An 18,929-nucleotide genomic window follows, 5' to 3' on the forward strand; every position below is an offset into this window, starting at 1 on the left:
GTGGGAGGGGTCTGGATTCCTCCTGAGAGGTGGCAGCTCTCCCTTCCTCCTGCCAATAACACCTCAGCCTGACACTCGGGGTGCAGGCGGAAGGCCACCCCGCCCAGAGGCCTGTCTCCCCATTACCAACCGAGGGTGACGGTGACGGGCACCTCACAAGGCTGGCTGAGGGGAGCACAGGGCGTTGCTGTCTTCCCATTGGCCTTGCCTGGTTCTGTCCGATGGCTGAACGGGCGCGTCCCTGTCACAGCGACAGTCCCTGTTGCAGCCGGAGGTCAGATCGTGTCGGTGGAAACGTGGCCCTGGACCTCCGTGGCGGCTGGGACCGTGAAGCACAGTGCAGCACACCGTGGTCTTGAGCACACGCCTGGCGCCTGGTGCCGTCTCTGCTGCAGCAGCCACGGATGGATGCGCGAGGCTGCGTCAGTGACAGGCCCTCCGCACCACCAGGGCGATGTCTGTGGGCCAGTCACTTCTCAGGCCTCCAGACCTCCCTACCCCCGGCTCCGTGGATAGAGCGTCGGCCTGCGGACTAAAGGGTCTCGGGTTCAGTTCCAGTCAAGGGCATGTACCTGGGTTGTAGGCTCCATTCCGGTCCCTGGTCGGGCGCATGTGCCCGACACATCGATGTTTCTCTCTCTGTCTCTCCCCGCTTCCACTCTTTCTAAAAACCAATGGAAAAATATCCTCGGGTGGGGATTAACAACAACAACAAAAATTTAAAATAAAATAAAAAGTCTCTGAACAACAGCCATAAAGCCCAGGAAATGATTTGATAAATTTGTTACTATCTTCTGGTTGACAATATTTTAAAAAATAATAATCTCATTGATGTTGTAAGCTGTAGATCTTAGGGAGAGACATTCTCCAGCTGCTTCCACATGAGTCAGAAAGGCTTTATTTGAGGGGGAAAAAACACATACCCTTTGGCCCAGTGATTCAACTTTTTGATATTTTCTCTAGAGAAACAGATGTGTGCTCAAAGAGCTGTTTATATAGAATTTTTTATCATACTGTTGTTTGCAATAATTAAACCAACATTAAGAAAAAACAAAATGAACATTTATAGGGGATCAATATATCCACTCTATGAAATACAACACATCAGTTTAATAGAGTGAAGTAAATCTGTATTACTAACATGATAAGGTCTTAAAAATAATTACATTTAAAAATCCAGCTGCAAAATAATATATGACACCCATATGTGGGAAAACACACACAAATATATTTATCTCCATGTATGTCAATGCAGTGAAAATGTTTGGAGGAATACTTAAATGGTATTTATGTCTAGAAAGAGAACTTAGATGTGGAGGGTGGTCAAGGTAAAAAGGAATTTAACACTATCTGCATCATTTGAAATTTTACAATGACAATGTCATCATATGTTGGGTGTATAATTTACAATAAACAAAAATGTCAAAAGAAAGGAAGTTCTGCATATATTTTCAGAGGTAAAGGTGAAATTGCAAGTTTGCCTAGACAAGGTTTCAAGCACTTACTGAGTGGTGACTCTGTATCCGATGATGTGGGGATAGAAATGTGAGTGAGCAATGGGCTCTGTCCTCCAAGGGCTTCTCCTCTAGGCAGAGAGACAGAGCATGAATACATGAAAAGATTTTCTAAGTTCAAATGCCTATTTATACCCAGTATGGAGTTCACAGGGGGAAAGAGCACTGTCGATGGGGTGGGCAGGAAAGGCCTCAAGGAAGAGGCAGTTGCTGAGCTAGACCATGAAGACAAAACAAGATTTGCATAGGAGGGGGAAACAGTTATGTTCTGTTTGAAGTTCAGTTGAAGAGCAGATGCAAGGAATCCCAAGCATTTCTTATAGTCTTATAGGCTCCCTGGGCAGTGATCGACTTCACTTCCTGGGCTCATGACCAAAGAAGGTACAACCAATGTACAGATCATCTAAAACTGTGAATAATACAAGAATGCTCCGCCCAACACGCCTTCCTTCCTCCTGGATGGGAATGGAGACTCGAGGGGCTCACCGCCATCTGTCTCAATACCCAGCCCCGCCAGGGAGGACATTTCTTCCCGGTAGCCCTCGCACAGCCTCGGGTGCAGGCCTGTGTCGGAAACATTAAACCATGGTGATGAGTCAGTGATGAGAGCATTGCCGAGTCAGGCCCAGCCCTAGGAGCCAGGGGGCTCCTCCCTGGTGCGGACATCAAAATCTGCCCCCCCCCCAGGCTCCGGGACAGTAGATGGGGGAGCCCTGAGGGTCGCCCCCAGGGTCCTCAGTCACCCCCTCTCCAGAGGTCTTTGCAGACGTGCAGTGCTTGAAAATGTAACAGCTGGAAATGACATCTTTTTCCTTCACTTGCTCTTTTATTGATGAAAATGTATGGCTTTCTTGAGGTCGGGGCTGCGAGCTTTGTGACCATTGAGGTCCCTGCTGTATAGGCGACACCTAAACGTGCATGTAACACAACCGTGTGTAAACACATGTAAAATATGCCTGATCATGGGTTACTGCTGACACGCTTCCTTTCTCCCGGGGCAGTGGGGATGAGGATGTAAATAAGTCAAAAGCCCCATTTTTTTAAATGGGCGATTTTAACATTAGACCCTGAAATGGGGCCTTTTTTCCCACTTTGGGTAAATATTTAGCCCAGAAAGGTGAGCAGTTAAAACAGGGAGCCAGTTCCGCCAGCTTGCCCGGTGTGCCCGGGGGACGGGCAGGAGCGTGCCCTGCCCCGGGAGCACGCGTGTGGGGGCTGCTGGTGGACTCGGCGCTTCTTTCACAGATGGAGACGGGCACATGGACCACTTGCTCCCGGGCTGTGAGGATCGCGGCTGCCAGAGAAGCGCCATCTACCTGGCGAGGTCCGGGACAGAGCAGGTACATCACTTCGCTAACGTTGATGGGGTCCCGCCTTGCAAAGCAGGCTCGGAGGTCAGGAAAGATAATCTGAAGAATAGAGCAGAGAAAAACCGAATGATCGACATCCTCACTTAGTGAAATGCGTTTCCATCTAGTCTTGATTGGTTTATTGAGGGGGAAAGTGCTGTTGTAATCATTGCAGGTAAAGAAAACCTGTTCTTGATCCTGTAATTAAATGATCTGTTAGCATTTTATATGCGGGGGGGAAGGTACACGCACCATAACTCTAACCAGGGCTAATGAAGAGCATCGTATCCACTTTCAGGCTAATCGGGTTTCTGTCTGCGATATCGAGATCTATGTCATCTCCCGCCGATTCCTCCCTTAGCCTGTAGGTGAACAATTTAGGATCCGATAGTCACAGCCAAGGACTAACGCGGAAACAATAGGTCATGACATTGAAAATTTCTCCACGTGGACAGCGCCTGGCGGGAAAGCAGTAATAGGGTAGAACTAATCCCTTTTCCTTTCTCTTGGAGGTAAAGAGGATGGAATAACACATTGACTTTTAGCCCTTACAAGTACAAACATCGCCTTTTATACTAAGACACTAACGAGAACAAGTCTCCACAGACAGCGGGTGCGGTGATTGCCCGAGGGAAGGGGCGGGGAGAAGACAAAGGGGATAAATGGTGATGGAAGGAAGCTTGGAACACGAAACACAATACACAGGTGATGTATTGTGGAGCTGTACGTCTGAAACCTGTGTAATTCTATAACCATTGTCATCCCAATAAATGGAATAGCATTCTAAACACACTTAGCTGTTACAACCCTAAGTGTTATTATCTTGAAGTTTCTTAGTTTGAATCACTGAAAACATGAGGTCACACACACCTCACGTCGGTTCGTAGGTGTCAGTAAGCCTGGTGGTTGGGGCCGTCTTCAGGTGGCAGACCCTGCACGCTCATCCGCACACAGTCAGCCTCTGGGAGATGAATGTCCCCGGGCTGTGGTGACTCTTAGGATGTCACGTTAATGAAGAAACGTTTTGCTTTTCAGGCCCTAATGCGTTTACCTTCACAGGAATGCATTCTCATTAATAAGCTGTCAGCCTCCAGAAATCGGTGATCAGTTGGCACTTTATGAAGTTTCCCATCTTCACAAACAAAACCAATCTTTTTCAGTCCAGTGAAACATGAGAACACTTTGATGCTATTTAATACTTTTTTACTTTATGAGATTGAAAAAGCGGTTAAAGATAGACAGGTTTTTTTTAAGCGCCTTGTTTTCTGTAACTGTGTCTTTAAGTGTCTTTCTTCTCCACGGCAAGTTATGCTTTCTTCAGAAGCCTGGAGGGTGTCCGGGTACCCGTGAAAGGAGTCCTTTTCCAGGAGCCGTTTTCACTATAGCTCACCTGCTCCTAAGAGAAACCCTGCAGGGCCAGCTGCGCCTGCTCTGTCACGGTGTCTCCAGCTACCGGCCCGTGTCCCCGCCCTGAGCTCACTCTGGGCGCATCTGTACTTCTAACAGCGTCTTCCCACTCTTCCCATTCATAGTGTGCATTAGGCTGCACAAAGGGAAAATGGGGGCATTCGGAAAAGAAAGGGATTTATTTCCAAAAGCTTATTTTAAAATCAACCTATTCTCTCTGTTCTGTTCGTTATTAACTTTCTGACTTTGGAGCTTCCGGCTCTTTTAGTGATAAAGCTCGTTCTCTGGGGCAGGCCGGGCTCATCGGGCTGGTGGATGGGTTCTGGGGTGATGGCCAAGCTCACGGTCACGTATCAGGCCCAGCAGGGGGACGAGGTCGTCCAGAAAGAACTTGGTCGTGTTCTAACTCCCCCCTAACCGGTCCTCCTGAAAGGACATCAGCTACATATTGCAGTTTGCTCTAATTTTTAACAATATTTATTTGAGGTTATAGTTCCAGTCAACACAGGTTTTAAAATGGGCAATTCAGCTATGTCATTAGTCATGTCATTTTAATCCTAAGATTCTGGAATTCTGTGAAAAACCTTCTGAGGCTGTATGTGCCGGTTCAGTGAAAGATGACTAGTGATAAATTTTAAAGAGAACTTTCTCCCAGAGTATCAGTTCATCAGAGTAAATTATGATACCCCACCCTCTTGTAGAGAGAAAGAACTTAAATAAGATGATGTTTCTCTTGAGGTCTTTAACGGATTCCTTGTTTTGCGAATGGTGACTTTTTTTTTCTAAAATGACTGTAAAACAGTCTCGTCTCTCTCTCCTATTCATAGTGGGTTCCAGTCTTGCAGGATTTCAGCAACAAGGGCACGCTCTGGGGCTTTGTGCCGTTTGTGCAAGAACAGCACCCGATGGAAATTCCGATTCCAATCACCCTTCGCATTGGCGACTACAACATGGACGGCTACCCGGACGCCCTGGCCATACTGAAGAACACCTCTGGCAGGTACGGGAAGTGAGTCACGTGAGACGTGTAAAATATCGTCACGTGACACTTTGTAACTAAGTAGCACCCCAATGTGGTACCGGCCCTTACATAACAAGACCAGCTTGGATCCTTTCTTTACGTAGTCCATGAACTTCCTCCAGCTGCTTAGAACACCCCTTCCGCCCACCCGGCCTGGCTTAGTGGTTAAGCACCAACCTATGAACCAGGAGGTCACAGTTCCATTCCCAGTCAGGGCACATGCCCGGGTTGCAGGCTCGATCCCCAGTATGGGGTGTGCAGGAGGCAACCAATCAGTGGTTCTCTCTCATCATTGATGTTTCTCTCTCTCTCCCTCTCCCTTTCTCTCTCTGAAATCAATAAAAGTATATTTTTTTAAAAGAAAGAGAATAAAAAAACACTAGTTCTTTTTCACAGATTTATTTTCTGTAGAACAAAGGTGGACATCTAATAGAAAGTGAAAAACTTATTTTTTATTCAGTGAAGTCCAGAACCAGACAGCTTCCCAGGTTAGTTTTACCAAACATTCCAAGAAGAATTCATCCCTATCCTGTTCTAAGTAATTTAAAAATTGAAGAGGAGGGGAAGTTTTCAAACTCATTCTACAAGACCAACATTATTCTAATACCAAAACCAGAGAAAGACATTCCCAAAAGAAAATTACAGGCCAATTTCTTATATGAACATAGATGCAAAAATCCTCCAAACAAATTCAGCAATACATAAAAAAATCATAACCCTAATACCAAAACCAGAGAAAGACATTACCAAAAAAGAAAATTACAAGCCACCCTCTTATATGAACATAGATGCAAAAATTCTCCAAACAAATTCAGCAATACATAAAAAAATCATAACCATGATCAACTGAAATTTATTCCAGCAATGCAAGGATGGTTTAATATCCACCAATCAAGCAGCATAATATATCACATAAACTGAATGAAGGATAAAAGTCGTATGATCATCTCAGTACATGCAGGAAAGCCACTTGACAAAATTCAACATCCATGTGTTATAAAACCTCTCAATGAAGTGGGCATAGAAGGGACATACCTAACACAGTAAAGGCCACAAAGCCACAGCTAACATAGTGATGAAAAGCTGGAAGTTTTTTCTAAGATCAGGAACAAGACATGGATGCCCACGCTCACCTCTCTTATTCAACATAGTGTTGGAAGTCCTACCACAATAATCACCAGAAAAAGATTTACTGCCAGCATTTCTGTTTAGGCCCACAATTGCTGTCCTTTGACAAACAAAACCAGCAGTTGAGGAAACGTAAGGGAGAGGCCGGGGATTCTCACCTTCCGAGAAAATACATCTGTTACTCATTCTAAGTCCTTTCAGGAGGTGGGCGACAGCGTCCCCCTCACAGAGCAGAACGGCAGGCTGACGCGCTCGGGTTCCTGTGGGAAACGTGTGGCGCGTGGTTTGTGAGCAGGAAACTGTTACTGTGACAATGCCGTGGCCATAGGCCTTAGAAACTACTTCCCTCCCTCGCAAGTAAGTGAAGGTCCGAACCAAGTAGACCCCAGTGACATCACTTTCATGTGCCACGGCGCCCACAGAGTGAGGAGGGGCCTGGGGCCCGGGCTCGCCTCCTGGCGCGTGGCGGCCGGGGGGGAATTCCGGGAGAGCAGTTTCAGTCTCTGAACCGTGTTCTGCGCTTATTGCCTCAAGTGCCCTAACATGGGAGTCACTGCTAATTAGTGACATTTGCTGTAAATTTCCATGATCACGGCTATGCCATGACGCGGCAGTTTCCAAGCCATCATTATTTCAAGAACTGAGACTTCTCTCACCTCCCAGGCAGGGTAGAAGGACTTCAGATGATGAGCGTGAATCTTAAATTGGGGCCACTCAAGGCCAAGGAAGACCTGACGAGGAGAAAGTTTTCAGCTTCATAGAAGCTCTAATTAATTATTTTCATCTGCTTTTTCTCTGTTAGTTAATTATCTAAATGTTTTGTCCTCTGCTTAAGAAAGGGTTTAATAGGTGATTGTGTATACATTCCTGGTTTAATGCGTTTTCATTGATGGGATAATGCCCATTCCTTAAGGTACGTAATTATCTTAACTCAGCATGTTGTCAAACTTTCCCCAAGAAGATAGAATTGAAATTTAAATGTGGTTAGTTCTTGTGCCTGTGTGTGTGTAGCCGCCGGTGGACCTGCCCCTGGACTCCCCATCGCACCCGAACCTGAAGCAATCTTCTCCCGGAACCCCGTCTCAGCTGGTGCCTCACGCCCAGCCACTCGGAGGGAAACGGGGCAGCCGCCCCTCATCCCCACCCCTGTCCCTCCTCCCTTCCTCTTCCCCATCCCGTCGCCGAGGCAAAACTCCCTAACCGCACGGCGCCTTCTGCGAGCGGACGATCAGGGGTGCCCTGTCGTGATGTCTCACTCTTCACGTCTGAGTAGCCTGTCTGTGTCCGTGTCCTAAATGCCCGTCCTCCCTTGCAGCAGCCAGCAGGCCTTCTTGCTGGAGAACGTGCCCTGTAACAACGCGAGCTGCGAGGGGGCGCACCGCATGTTCCGCGTGTACTGGGAGCTGTCGGACCTGAGTCAGATCAGGGAGGCCCAGGTCGCCACCTTCTTCGACATCTACGAAGACGTGAGTCCACGCTGGGCGGGTCCGATCGCTCCCTGCTCTCTCACTCACCCTGTTTGACCAGGAAATAGATGAGGCCCTGAAAGCAAATGGGTTCGTTCAGGAAAGCCCCTCTGAGGCTGGAGGAGGGGGACACACTTCCGACACCACTGGCCGAGCAGCGCAGGGAAACGTGAAAACACCCCTGCTGTGCGTGTTTGCCCTCGAGGGAGGCTCTGAGACGGGCAGGGGCGTGTGCACCGCAGACGGAGCGCCGCCCACCTGGCTCCCTCCTCCCGTGAAAGCCAGGTCCCCGCTCAGGAGAGTCGTGTGTCTGATACAAATGCGTTCAGCTCCAGCACTGATGCAGGCAGCCTGTGAAGTGCCCTCATCATTTCAGAGAGTGAGAGGCCCCCAGGCAGGGCGGGCACGTCTCTCCTAACCCCCCTTTGCTCTTGTTGTTGTTTGTTCTTACAAGCGGCTGGTTCTCAGTCATGGATTATCCAGGCCCTTGTTCTATGTCTCTGCCACCAAACCTCCTGTTATTTCACCTTTATTAGCAGTTTTCAAGCATAGAAGTAACTGGCGAAAAGGTCCCAGGGAATGGCCTACAAATCAATTTTTAATTCCTCTACAGAAAAGACATCCCAAATGAAATTTAAATGAATGAAATTTAAAATTGTTTTTGACTCTGGGAAATAAATTTGCTATGAAAGAATCAAATAATTAATATCCTTACTATGAAAAGGGTTTATATAAACTGAGAGAAGCCACCAAAACTCCCTCTCGAGAAAAAGAACATCGTCAGTTTACAGGAGCAGCCCAGGCGGCTAACGGGAAGCTGGTCACTGGTCAGCCTCACGAGGGGGCGGCAGGGACGCTGAAGGGCGCACCTTTTCCCCCAATAGGATGAGCGAAGCTTCCCCTCCGCAGGGAAAAGGGAGCAGGAGCGGCAGCCGGGCAGGTGTGGCCATGCTGTGGACGTCCCTGTCCCGGGCCTTCACCTCCACGCACGTCAGCCTGGAAGGACCTAGCGAAGCGCTGTCATCCCGGGATCTGAATTAGCAATGTTTCTCACTCGCCTTGTGTTTTCCTACTCGGGCCTAGGTCTTGTAATGCATTTGTATTTGGAACATGGGGTTGAGTACGGTTCACATTTAGGTGAGAAACGTGCCCTGCATGTCCAGCACTTCCCAGCCGCTCGGGGTTGGCTCTCACCGCTCCCGTCTGTTCACCCAGGGCATCCTGGACATCGTGGTGCTCAGTAAAGGGCTCACGAGGAGCGACTTGGCCATCCACGCGCTAAAGAACAACTTTGAGGCAGATGCCTACTTTGTGAAAGTCATTGGTGAGTGTTCGGTTTGTGCTTTGTCATTCGTATTCACACGGATTCCTACCATGACTCCCGTTCCCAACCCAATCACTTCAAAGGCTCTCCGTCACCTTCCTGTTGGGGATGCCTTCTCGCTTCGTTCCCGGTGTACTCACTCACTCAGTGCCCACGATTCCTGTCCCCGCCCCCGCAGCCGTCCTTCGCTGACCCCGGCCACACACAAACCCTGCACGCGCGCTGTCAGCGTCTGCCTGTGTCTGTGCCCTTCGAAGTGATTGTAAATGTTACTGCTGTTTGGTCTGGTTTCCGCATGGGTGTGTTTTTTAGGTTCCCGGGGACTTTCTCCATAGGCGGTCATGTCGTTTGTAGAGGCCAGTCCCATTTCTTTCTCTCAGGGCTATGCCTTTCCCCTGCTCTTGCTCTCTCGAGAATGCCCGTCCCTGTGTGGACGCGGTGAGAGCGGACGTCCTTGCCTGTTTCTGATCAGGGGAAGCAGCCGGTCTCCCCGTTGAGCATGAGCTGTGGCCTCTGTAGGCGCCCTGTGTGTGGGAAGTCGCCCGTTTCCGGTTTGCTGGGCGTTTACCGTGATCTGGGGTTAGAAGGGAAGCCTCTGTTATTGCTGTCATTACAGTTACACCAAGACAGCCATCAGTCTACTTGTTAATGAAGTGACATGTATTTCATATGAATGTTACAGTTTTGAAATGGTCCTAATTAGCTGAACATAGAAAAGCCACAGAAATATGAGTGAGTATTAGGAGATTTGAGAAATGAAAATGACAGAGCATGTAATTTTGCTTTCTGAGAATTTTCTAGCAAATGCCCTCTCATTTGAATGAGCGAGGATGACTCCCGGCTCCATTACCCATGAGGCCACAGGAAGCTAGCATGAGTCTACACTTATTGTCCATGTGACTGTCCCCTCGGCCATTTCGAAGGGGTATTATTTGGCTATTTTGGAGCTAAAAAATTTTTGTTTGTTTCTTTTGGGTGTTTTTGTCTTAATCCTCACCCGAGGATATTTTTTCCATTAAATTTTAGGGAGAGTCGAAGAGAGAGAGAAAGACAGAGAGAAACATCTCTGTGAGAGCAACACATCGATTGGTTGCCTCCTGCACGTGACCAGGGCCTGGGCCGGGAGGAGCCCGCAACCAAGGGACTTGCCCTTGACAGGAATCGAACCCAGGACCCTTTGGTCTGCAGGCCGATGTGCTATCCACTGAGCCAAACTGACTAGGGCTAAAATAAATTTTTTAAACATGCTGCATATTTGGTATGCTTATCTTGGGTGGAGGGGATCTGTGGTGGGAAAGGGGGACATCTGTAATACTTTTAGCAATAAAGATAAATTTAAAAATAATAACAAAAAAACTGAATCCTAGTCCAGTTAGGGCGGGGTTCTCCCTGAAGCAGACCAGAAACGGCCACAGTGGCCGGCAGCGTGGACACACGTGGCCGCTCAGAGCAGGCCACCTCCTCACAGAAGGGGCAGCCGGACAGCCACGCGCTGGCACGGGAACGCAGGCCTGAGGTTCCCCTGCGGGGCCCGGGAGCAGGAAGTGGCCGTGGACATGGTCGGCCACGTGCTGCTGACAGTTGAAGCTGTGCGGCGTGTCCGTGGGCTTCCTTTTACTGTTCTAGGGCGTGTGCTTGAAAAGTCGCGTGTAAAGAGTGTAAAACCTAAGAGTCTCCTGAGGCTGTGGCCCGTGACTTCCTACCCCACGTCGGAGGGTACCCGGGCCGGGCCGCCGCCCGAGGCTCCGGGGCTGCGTGTCCTGGGAAGTGCTCGCAGTCCCGGGCATAGAAAGTATTACAGAAAGTGTTACATGTTAAATATTAGTGACGCTCAAGCACTGGGCTCATTCCTTCCTGAACCGTGTAAAAACCAAGGAAGGCACATTCGGGAACATATGTGCAACATGTATCGACAGCATATTGAAGGCTTATCATTTCTGGCCCCGTTGCTACCATATGAAACTGCACGTTTGACAGAGGAAGTTTTGTAAAAACAAAAAGAGATACAGGATACAAGCCCGTTTTTAGCTTGCTCTGTACAAAACGCGAGAGCCCATCATGTGACTGAGTAAAATTCTCAGGTTGCCAAACACGACACAGCATCCCCTGTACAGCAAACAGCGGTCCGCGGGCCTTCCTCTCCCGCCTCCCCTGAAGCAGGGGAGCGCGTCTGCCAGGCGAGTCGGTGTCCAGTGGCCACATGGCCGTTCAGAGCTCCGTGTGCTTTGTGCCTGGAGTGGCGTCCGGGCCCAGCTTCGGCTCCCCTCTGACTAAGGGGCGGGGCCACTGCACTTACCTCGCAGTCTTCTGAGAGGCCTAAGGACGAGCATCAATGACAAATCCGCGTGCAGAGTCCGCCACTCACCGAAACATCAATGAGAGAAGTTTGCGAAAATGATGCTTAATAATCTCTCCAGAGGTAGTTCCGCTGTCCCTGCCAAAAGCCTTAAGATAAGACCCAGAAGTACAGTGGATGCATGTACCCCTGGTCGCCATTCCACTGTCCATGAACGTGGCTCCTCGGGCACCTCCTTGGGTGGAATTGTGCAGCATCGGTCCTCTTGTGTCTGGCTTATTTCTCTCAGCACGACGTCCTCAGGGTTCCCGTGGGTGGCCCAGGACAGGATTCTTCCCTGTGCAGGCAGAGCGCTGTCCCTGGCGGGTTTGGAGCCCTCGGTGGAGGGCGTGTTGGTTGCTTCCGCTCTTGGACCGAGTGGCACGCACTCGCTGGTTTGGTGCGAGTTGTCCTCGCTGCTAACGAAGCCGCTCACCTTCTCATGAACTTGTTCGTCTCTTCTTTGGAGAAATGCCTGTTCAAATCTTTTGCTCGTTTTTAAATTGTCTTTTCATATTATTTGGGCCACTGCCAAATGTAATTTTGATGTTCTCCCTTATAGTCTAACTTCATTTTCCTCCAAGTGGCCCATTATCCAGTACCGTGTACTGGATAATCCATCTTTTTCCTGCCGTCCCGAGTATTTACTGAGCAGCGACGTTGGCGTAGGCCCCGAGACGGTGAGGAAATGACGCAGAGCCTACCTGCTGGTCAGAAACACAGACTGTGAGCAGGTCATTACTGTTCAGCAGAATGGTGCTTTCAGTGAAGGCTTGTGAAAGTCACTTTGGGACAAACGGAGAAGAAATGCTAATGTCTGCCTAGAGCTGAGGGAAGATGAACAAAAAAACAAACAGAAAAACCCTGGAGAAGAAACCAGTGAGAACCAGTCACTGTCCCGGGATAAGAACCTTAACCATTGAACCCTGTGGTGCAAGTAGAAGACATTTACTTCACTCTTCCCGGAAGTTGTACTTAATGTAAACATGAAGTGCCGTTCACGCCTTCAGTGTGTGAGCAGCTCTCTTCTCGCACGATGAAATAACCACACTCGCGTCTTAGCGCCTTTGTACTCCTATTAGAACAGTTGTCATTTTATAGTCACAGAATAGAAGTAAATAGAAGAACCCATTTTCCTATGGATCTGTTTGAACTGGCACATTCCTAACTATTATCGAGATAATTCCTGCGTGCTGAGCGGAACTGTCAGCTCTCTCACTCGTCACACACAGGATGTTTACGTAATAGCATGTGTCTGCTTTGTTACACGGCGTCACCGCACCTGCAGCAGCAGTAGCACAGCTGTGTCTCATACTCAGGTGGCTCCTAGAAAGACTGTTCACATATTCTCGCCTTCTCTTTTTGGGTGATTATAGAATAAATGTGTCTTTATTTTTGTATATTTGTTGTATGGTAGACTCATCAATTATTTTATAGTTATGTTTTCTATAACAGTTATCAAACGTGCCCAAAATCTGTGACCAGAAACTTTGACTATATAAATGGGAAAAGTCTAGTTTGAGACATAAAGAACTAAATGTTCTATTTGTTTTTCTCAGCAGGCATTTTAATTGGTTTGCGTTTGGCACTTTTGTCAGATTCCAAGTCATCCTTGAAATGGAGCTAACCAGTTGGAAAATAAAACCCACAGTAGCTATAGCTGATGTAACCAGAATTATCGCACCTATAGATTCGCATTCTGATTGCTTCACAAGGCTTTGGAAACACTGGTGTAAAGTGAACAACAAAAATTTAATTTACTCAGATCTAAAGAAATGAATTGGTTTCTGCGTGTGATTATCAACCGAAAGAGCATATTAATAGATTTTAGGTTAAACAGTAAGAGTTTTCTTTAAATATAAGCTTACATTTTATCAGTAACTAGAGGCCCGGTGCACGAGATTCATGCACTGGGGGGGGAGGGGAGTTGTCCCTCGGCCTGGCCTGTGCCCTCTCACAGTCCAGGACCCTCTCGCTCCTTACTCTCCACCTGCAGCGGAGGCAGGAGAGGCTCCCACCACCGCTGCTGCGCTCGCCAGCTGTGAGCCCAGCTTCTGGCTGAGCCTACTGAGGGCAGCTCCTGTGCTGAGCGTCTGCCCCTGGTGGTCAGTGCGCGAAATAGCGACCGGTTGTTCTGCCATTCAGTCAATTTGCATAGTATGCTTTTATTATATAGGATAATAAATAGCCTTTTCTTTATTTCTCCACAGTTCTTAGTGGCCTCTGTTCTAATGACTGTCCTCGTAAGATAACAGTAAGTAAACTCTCAGTTGTAAATATTTCTGAGAAATTCTTTGCATGAAAATAGATGCACACAAAATTGTTGTCATAGGTTACAGTCAGATCGGCACTCTGAAGATTGTTTTTAACAAACAGTCCCGCCTGGTAGGGCTGTTCACACAGAGCAGCTCCAGACCGGGGAATGCAGACATGCTGAGGGCGGGGCTTCTCGGGGGGCTGCCTGCCTTCAAGTAGTGACCGTTCTCTGGGGAGAACTGCTCAGGACGCTGACCCGTATATGAGAGACAACATCAGCTCCTAGATGTCCAACAAGATGACTCGCTGCTGCCCCAGGCTTAACTCTTTTTTTATTGCAGCCCTTTGGCGTGAACCAGCCTGGCCCTTACATCATGTACACAACCGTGGATGCAAATGGATATCCGAAAAATGGTTCGGGTAAGACCGGGCACCAGTTCCCAACACACAGGACCCCTGCAGTCAGTCTATTGGCAAAGTCAGCTGGTAACAACAGCTAGCAGGCTTTCACGCGCTTCATAAACCTTCCCCTTCATATCACACTTAGTCTTTCTGTGGACGCTCATCAGCAGATCACAGAAGCTCCTCATGACAAATATATTAATTCCTCAGATTTCCCGATTGTGATGAAGCCAAATTGTTACACGATTCTTCAGTTGAAGTAGCAGAGTTTGAGAGAAATTACTAGAGTTACCTTGATCAAATTGTGAAGTGGTAAATTAGTTAGCAAAGCGCCTCTCAGAAGAAATAAAAATTAGGAATCCAATCTACAACCTAAAGTAATCTTAGTTTTTTCCTAGTGGAATAGAAGCTAGAATATTACATGGGGCTATATGATATATGATCATAAAGAAAAACTCTAGCTCTACTTTTGAAGCAACAATAAAGGGAAATGCAATTCAGACAAAAAACAAGTAAGACTAAGCGAAGGGTGTGAGCTCTTGACAGACGCTGGCGGCCTGAGAGGGGGTTCAGATCGCAGTAAACACAACTGTGATCGTCCCGATTCTCTAAGGAAGAACAGGACCGTAACCTCTCAGTGCTTCTCTGAGACGCCAGGGGCCTCGCCGTGAAGAAGCATCAGCAGAGTTGCTTTTATTCCCCATGTTTATGGACCCGGAATATGGGAGAACTCACTGTCCGGCCCTCCTGGTTGTATCTGACGGCCTCACAGCAGTGCACCCCAGTGAGTCTCCTGTTTAGCTAATTGTACACGTTTAAACGCCCAGTCCTGCTCCTGCCTCCGCACAGAAACATCCCATAATACAAAAACTTTCACATTTCAAGGAGAAATTGACAAACACTTATAATCAAACACTTTAATAGACGATGTTGGTCAAGGAAACGTAAATGAGGATATAGACAGTTTGAACAAATTAACTTCTTTACATTTTAATTCAGATGCTTGTTAAACCAGAACATCCAGGACTCGCTGGTATTATCTTTCTTTAGCTTGAGCAAACATTATTCAGGCTTATTTTTGTGTCAAAATCGGTAACAAAAGAGAATGGAAAAAGCTAGAATGCCCTCTGGAATATCCATGACATGATTTCACTCTGAAAAAAATGAGTTTTTGCAAGAATTGTCCCCTTACCTTAATCTCACATCAACTAAAGATCTGACAGGAAGAGCCACGTCAACAGTGGGGGCAGGGGGGGCGGGACTTAACTAGTGATGGTGACTTTTTCTCACTGGAAGGAAAGAGGGAGGGACGGAGGGACGACGCAGATACCTCTAAGCAGCAGCTGATCCCTCCCTTTGGTATAAGGACAGAAATCGGATGACTGAGTGAATGAACGACTTACATAACACAGAGAGTGTGAGAAACTGAGAAAGTTTGCAGCTCATTCAGCTGTTCAGCAGTTAGAGATCCCGTCTGCACAGATGCAGTGAGTCAGACATAGTCTGAAAAATCAAAGAAAATTAGAAACTGTAGGGCCAGACTTGTTAGAACGAAAGATTTCGCCTCATGAGATTCTATTCATATTTTTAACAGTTTACCATTTTAATATTTGATGAGCATTGTTTCCAAAGGTGTCTTTTTTTTTTTTTTTAAATAAACGTAGCTGGACAACTCAGCCAGTCGGCACATCTAGCTCTCCAGCTGCCCTACAATGTACTTGGTTTAGGTCGAAGTGCGAATTTCCTCGACCATCTTTATGTCGGGATTCCCCGTCCATCTGGAGAGAAGGTGAGTACAAATACGTTTTGTTTACAGTTAGCCTATATTCTAATATTCACTGTCCAAACATTTGAATTCAGAATCTTGAATTGAATTGCAATGATTCAAATCAAGAGCTAAGAGAATTGCTGGTAGTGGCCTGGCTGGAGCACGTCCTAATGGGAAGCTAGAGTTCCCGCCTCCTCGCCATAAGCCTCGTGACCCCTGGCCCTCGCCTGCTTTCCTCGCCATCTCACTCACTCACCGAGTCTCACGTGCTTGTCGGACTCCCTCCGCTCTGAGCTCCCGCCTCAGTACCAGCACTGGGAACAGTGACGGCTGCGCATAAGCACCGGAGGCGGAAATTCGACCCTTCCCTGAAAGACCACACACATTGTGCCTCAGGGTGAAGGTGACGGCTGCGCATAAGCACCGGGAGGCGGAAATGCGACCCTTCCCTGAAAGACCACACACATTGTGCCTCAGGGAGCCCTGCCTGGGCTCCGCATGTGATGCAGCTTCCCGTGCCCAGGGCTCCATGAAGCCAGAGAGCGCTTGTCCGCTCCTTCGTGGAGAGGAGAGAGTGTAAGATGCTGAGTCCTCCCTCCTCCTTGCAGTCGGTGCGGAAGCAGGAGTGGACTGCCATCATCCCCAACTCGCAGCTGATCGTCATTCCTTACCCGCACAACATGCCTCGGAGGTAAGGCCGCCTGCGCTCCCTCCCTGCTGTGCTCCCCTCGGAGGGGGGCCCGCACTGCACTCCTCCCCCCCCTGCCCCCGCAGACCCCGTGACTGCACACCCCACACAGAAGCCCTGGTGCTCCTATGCAGACAAATTAAACCTTATCCGAAAACCAGCAGGTTAACAATGAGGAGTTTATACACGTTCCACCTAAATAAATCAGGCCTCAGTTTACGAGCTGTAAATTCTAACATGTCAGGGTGCTGGGTTTTTAATAAGCAGCGATCTTTTTCATAAAAGCGTTCACAGGGTTACATCCACAGTAGTCAGGTGACGGGCCGGGAGCAGCCAACCTCAGCTCGTTCCTGTTCTCTCCTGAGCTTCTGGAAAACTGTTACAGCTTTCCTCTACAATCTCCACGTTCCTCATGGTTCTCTTGTTCTTTCTGAAGAAATGTTCTTTCCAGATTTACGTATGTAATAAAAGCCAAATTGATTTTACTTTGAGGCGTATTTTGAGATTTACTCACTAGAGACTAACTTATGGATCAATAAATTTTAATTAGCCCCAAATAAGTCAGTCGCTACTTGCCATTCATAGAACCATCTTACCTTATTAAACTTCTAAAATGAAAATATATCCATTACCTCTTTTGGGGGAGAACAAAAATGATTTGTGTAGCACCCCCTGCATAGACCTGCCTCAGGCTCCCGGGCTGTGCAGGGGCTGGCTGTGGGCTGTGTCACAAGAAAGACCTGCTTCTGTTTACGCTAAAGTCTGCCTGTTGCCACTGACGCAGAGCGACCCGGGTGATTCTGTAAGGAGTCTCCCGTCCGCGTGGGCGTCAGCCCTCCCCCGCGACGCAGGGACGACCCAAGCTCCCCACAAACCGTCTCTCTGCACCAGCTGGTCACGTGGTTGTCTTAGTTGGTCGTAGTACCTCTGTGAGCAGAGGCCCGAGAAAGGATGATATGGAATCTTACCGAAATCCTGTGGCTACATGGCGTAGAGTTCAAGGTGTCGAATTAACAAGGCAAGCAGGATGTGAAAGCAACGCCTAACATTGTCCCAAGTACCCTTGTCAAATGTACCTCAGAGCAGTGTCCACAGGAGCAAGGAGAAATGTCACAGCGGCCCGACTCCAGGCCCGCCGAGTGAAAGCTGACCCCTCAGGGCCAGCATGGTTAGTCCTGCCTGAACGCAGTGGCTTCTGTGTGTTGGTAACACATGGACAGATGGGGGAGTGACTTGAATGAATGAGTGGATTCACTCATAAGCTGTCCTGCTTTTTGGTCTCGGTAGAATTGTATCTTTAAGTTAAACGGTCGTTCTGACTCTTCCGTTGCATCGGCAGCTGGAGCGCCAAGCTGTACCTCACGCCGAGCAACATCGTCCTGCTGACGGCCATCGCGCTCATCGGCGTCTGCATCTTCATCCTGGCCATCATCGGCATCCTGCACTGGCAGGAGAAGGTCCGTGCGCGCCAATGAAACGCTCGCTTTGGTTAAGTAACAGGCTGCTCTTTCAAACACCGCATTTTAGGCCTGTGACATGAGTAAGGTTTTCTGATTTTTCCATTTCTGTCCATGATGTCTTGTTGTTGTTGTTGTTAATCCTCGCCCGAGGACATCTTCCCCATTGGCTTTTAGAGAGAGTGGAAGGGAGGAAGGGAAAGACATAAAGAGAAACATCAATGTGGGAGAAGCATATCGATTGGTTGCCTCCCGCACGTGCCCCGACCGGGTCCAGGGATCAAACCTGCAGCCCAGGTACATGCCCTTGACCAGGAATCGAACCCTCGACCCTTCGGTGCTTGGACCAACGTTCTAACCACTGGGCATGCTGGCCAGAGCCATAATGTCACCTTATTGAGACTTGCTTTATCCCCTTAAGGGACTATGTCTCGGCAGGTCATACAGATCACAGGAGACGATTTACTTTAAAATGTTGATGTTGTGCAATAGTGGTAGAGTGATCGCCCCACGTCACCAGGTACATGGAAAAAATTTAATTGGAAACAATTTCCTAACAGCCTGAAACAATGGTCATCATTTTTGATGAGTGTTCATGATTTCCTGGGAGAGCCGCAGACGGCCTTCTGCGGGGATGACCCCTCTCCTCTCTCTCCGTCTCCTCTCTCTCTCTCTCTCTCTCTCTCTCTCTCTCTCCCTGAGAAGAATCGAGCCCACAGGCTCACAGCGGGCCCCAGCTCTCGGGCGAGGAGCTGAAGTGGCCCATCCGCCTTCTGTCAGGTATTCTCTGCACTGAACTGACTTCGGCGCTTCA

General features: G+C 48.3%; 1 protein-coding gene and 1 long non-coding RNA gene across 3 annotated transcripts in view; one reads left to right on the forward strand and one right to left on the reverse strand.

Annotated features, from left to right (window-relative positions):
• ITFG1 (integrin alpha FG-GAP repeat containing 1) overlaps window positions 1–18,929 on the forward strand; it is a 44,975-nt gene that overhangs the window by 23,931 nt on the left and 2,115 nt on the right. Inside the window, exons 8-16 of the mRNA XM_014528430.1 lie at window positions 2,760–2,854; window positions 5,098–5,270; window positions 7,735–7,885; window positions 9,101–9,209; window positions 13,755–13,798; window positions 14,142–14,220; window positions 15,867–15,991; window positions 16,579–16,661; window positions 17,998–18,115. Coding sequence (XP_014383916.1) covers window positions 2,760–2,854; window positions 5,098–5,270; window positions 7,735–7,885; window positions 9,101–9,209; window positions 13,755–13,798; window positions 14,142–14,220; window positions 15,867–15,991; window positions 16,579–16,661; window positions 17,998–18,115 — 977 coding nt within the window. The remainder of the gene's footprint in view (window positions 1–2,759; window positions 2,855–5,097; window positions 5,271–7,734; window positions 7,886–9,100; window positions 9,210–13,754; window positions 13,799–14,141; window positions 14,221–15,866; window positions 15,992–16,578; window positions 16,662–17,997; window positions 18,116–18,929) is intronic.
• On the reverse strand, window positions 15,101–17,991 carry LOC106723731. Of its 2 annotated transcripts, XR_001359443.1 has the most exons (3): window positions 17,291–17,991; window positions 16,227–16,300; window positions 15,101–15,705 (listed from the first exon to the last, which is right to left on the reverse strand). It is a non-coding gene; the product is annotated as an uncharacterized LOC106723731 (long non-coding RNA). The 2 variants fall into 2 exon arrangements; XR_001359442.1 differs by lacking the exon at window positions 17,291–17,991 and having other exon boundaries at window positions 16,227–16,346.

This window comes from Myotis brandtii, unplaced genomic scaffold (genome assembly GCF_000412655.1).
Source record: "Myotis brandtii unplaced genomic scaffold, ASM41265v1 scaffold633, whole genome shotgun sequence".
Lineage (NCBI taxonomy): Eukaryota > Metazoa > Chordata > Mammalia > Chiroptera > Vespertilionidae > Myotis > Myotis brandtii.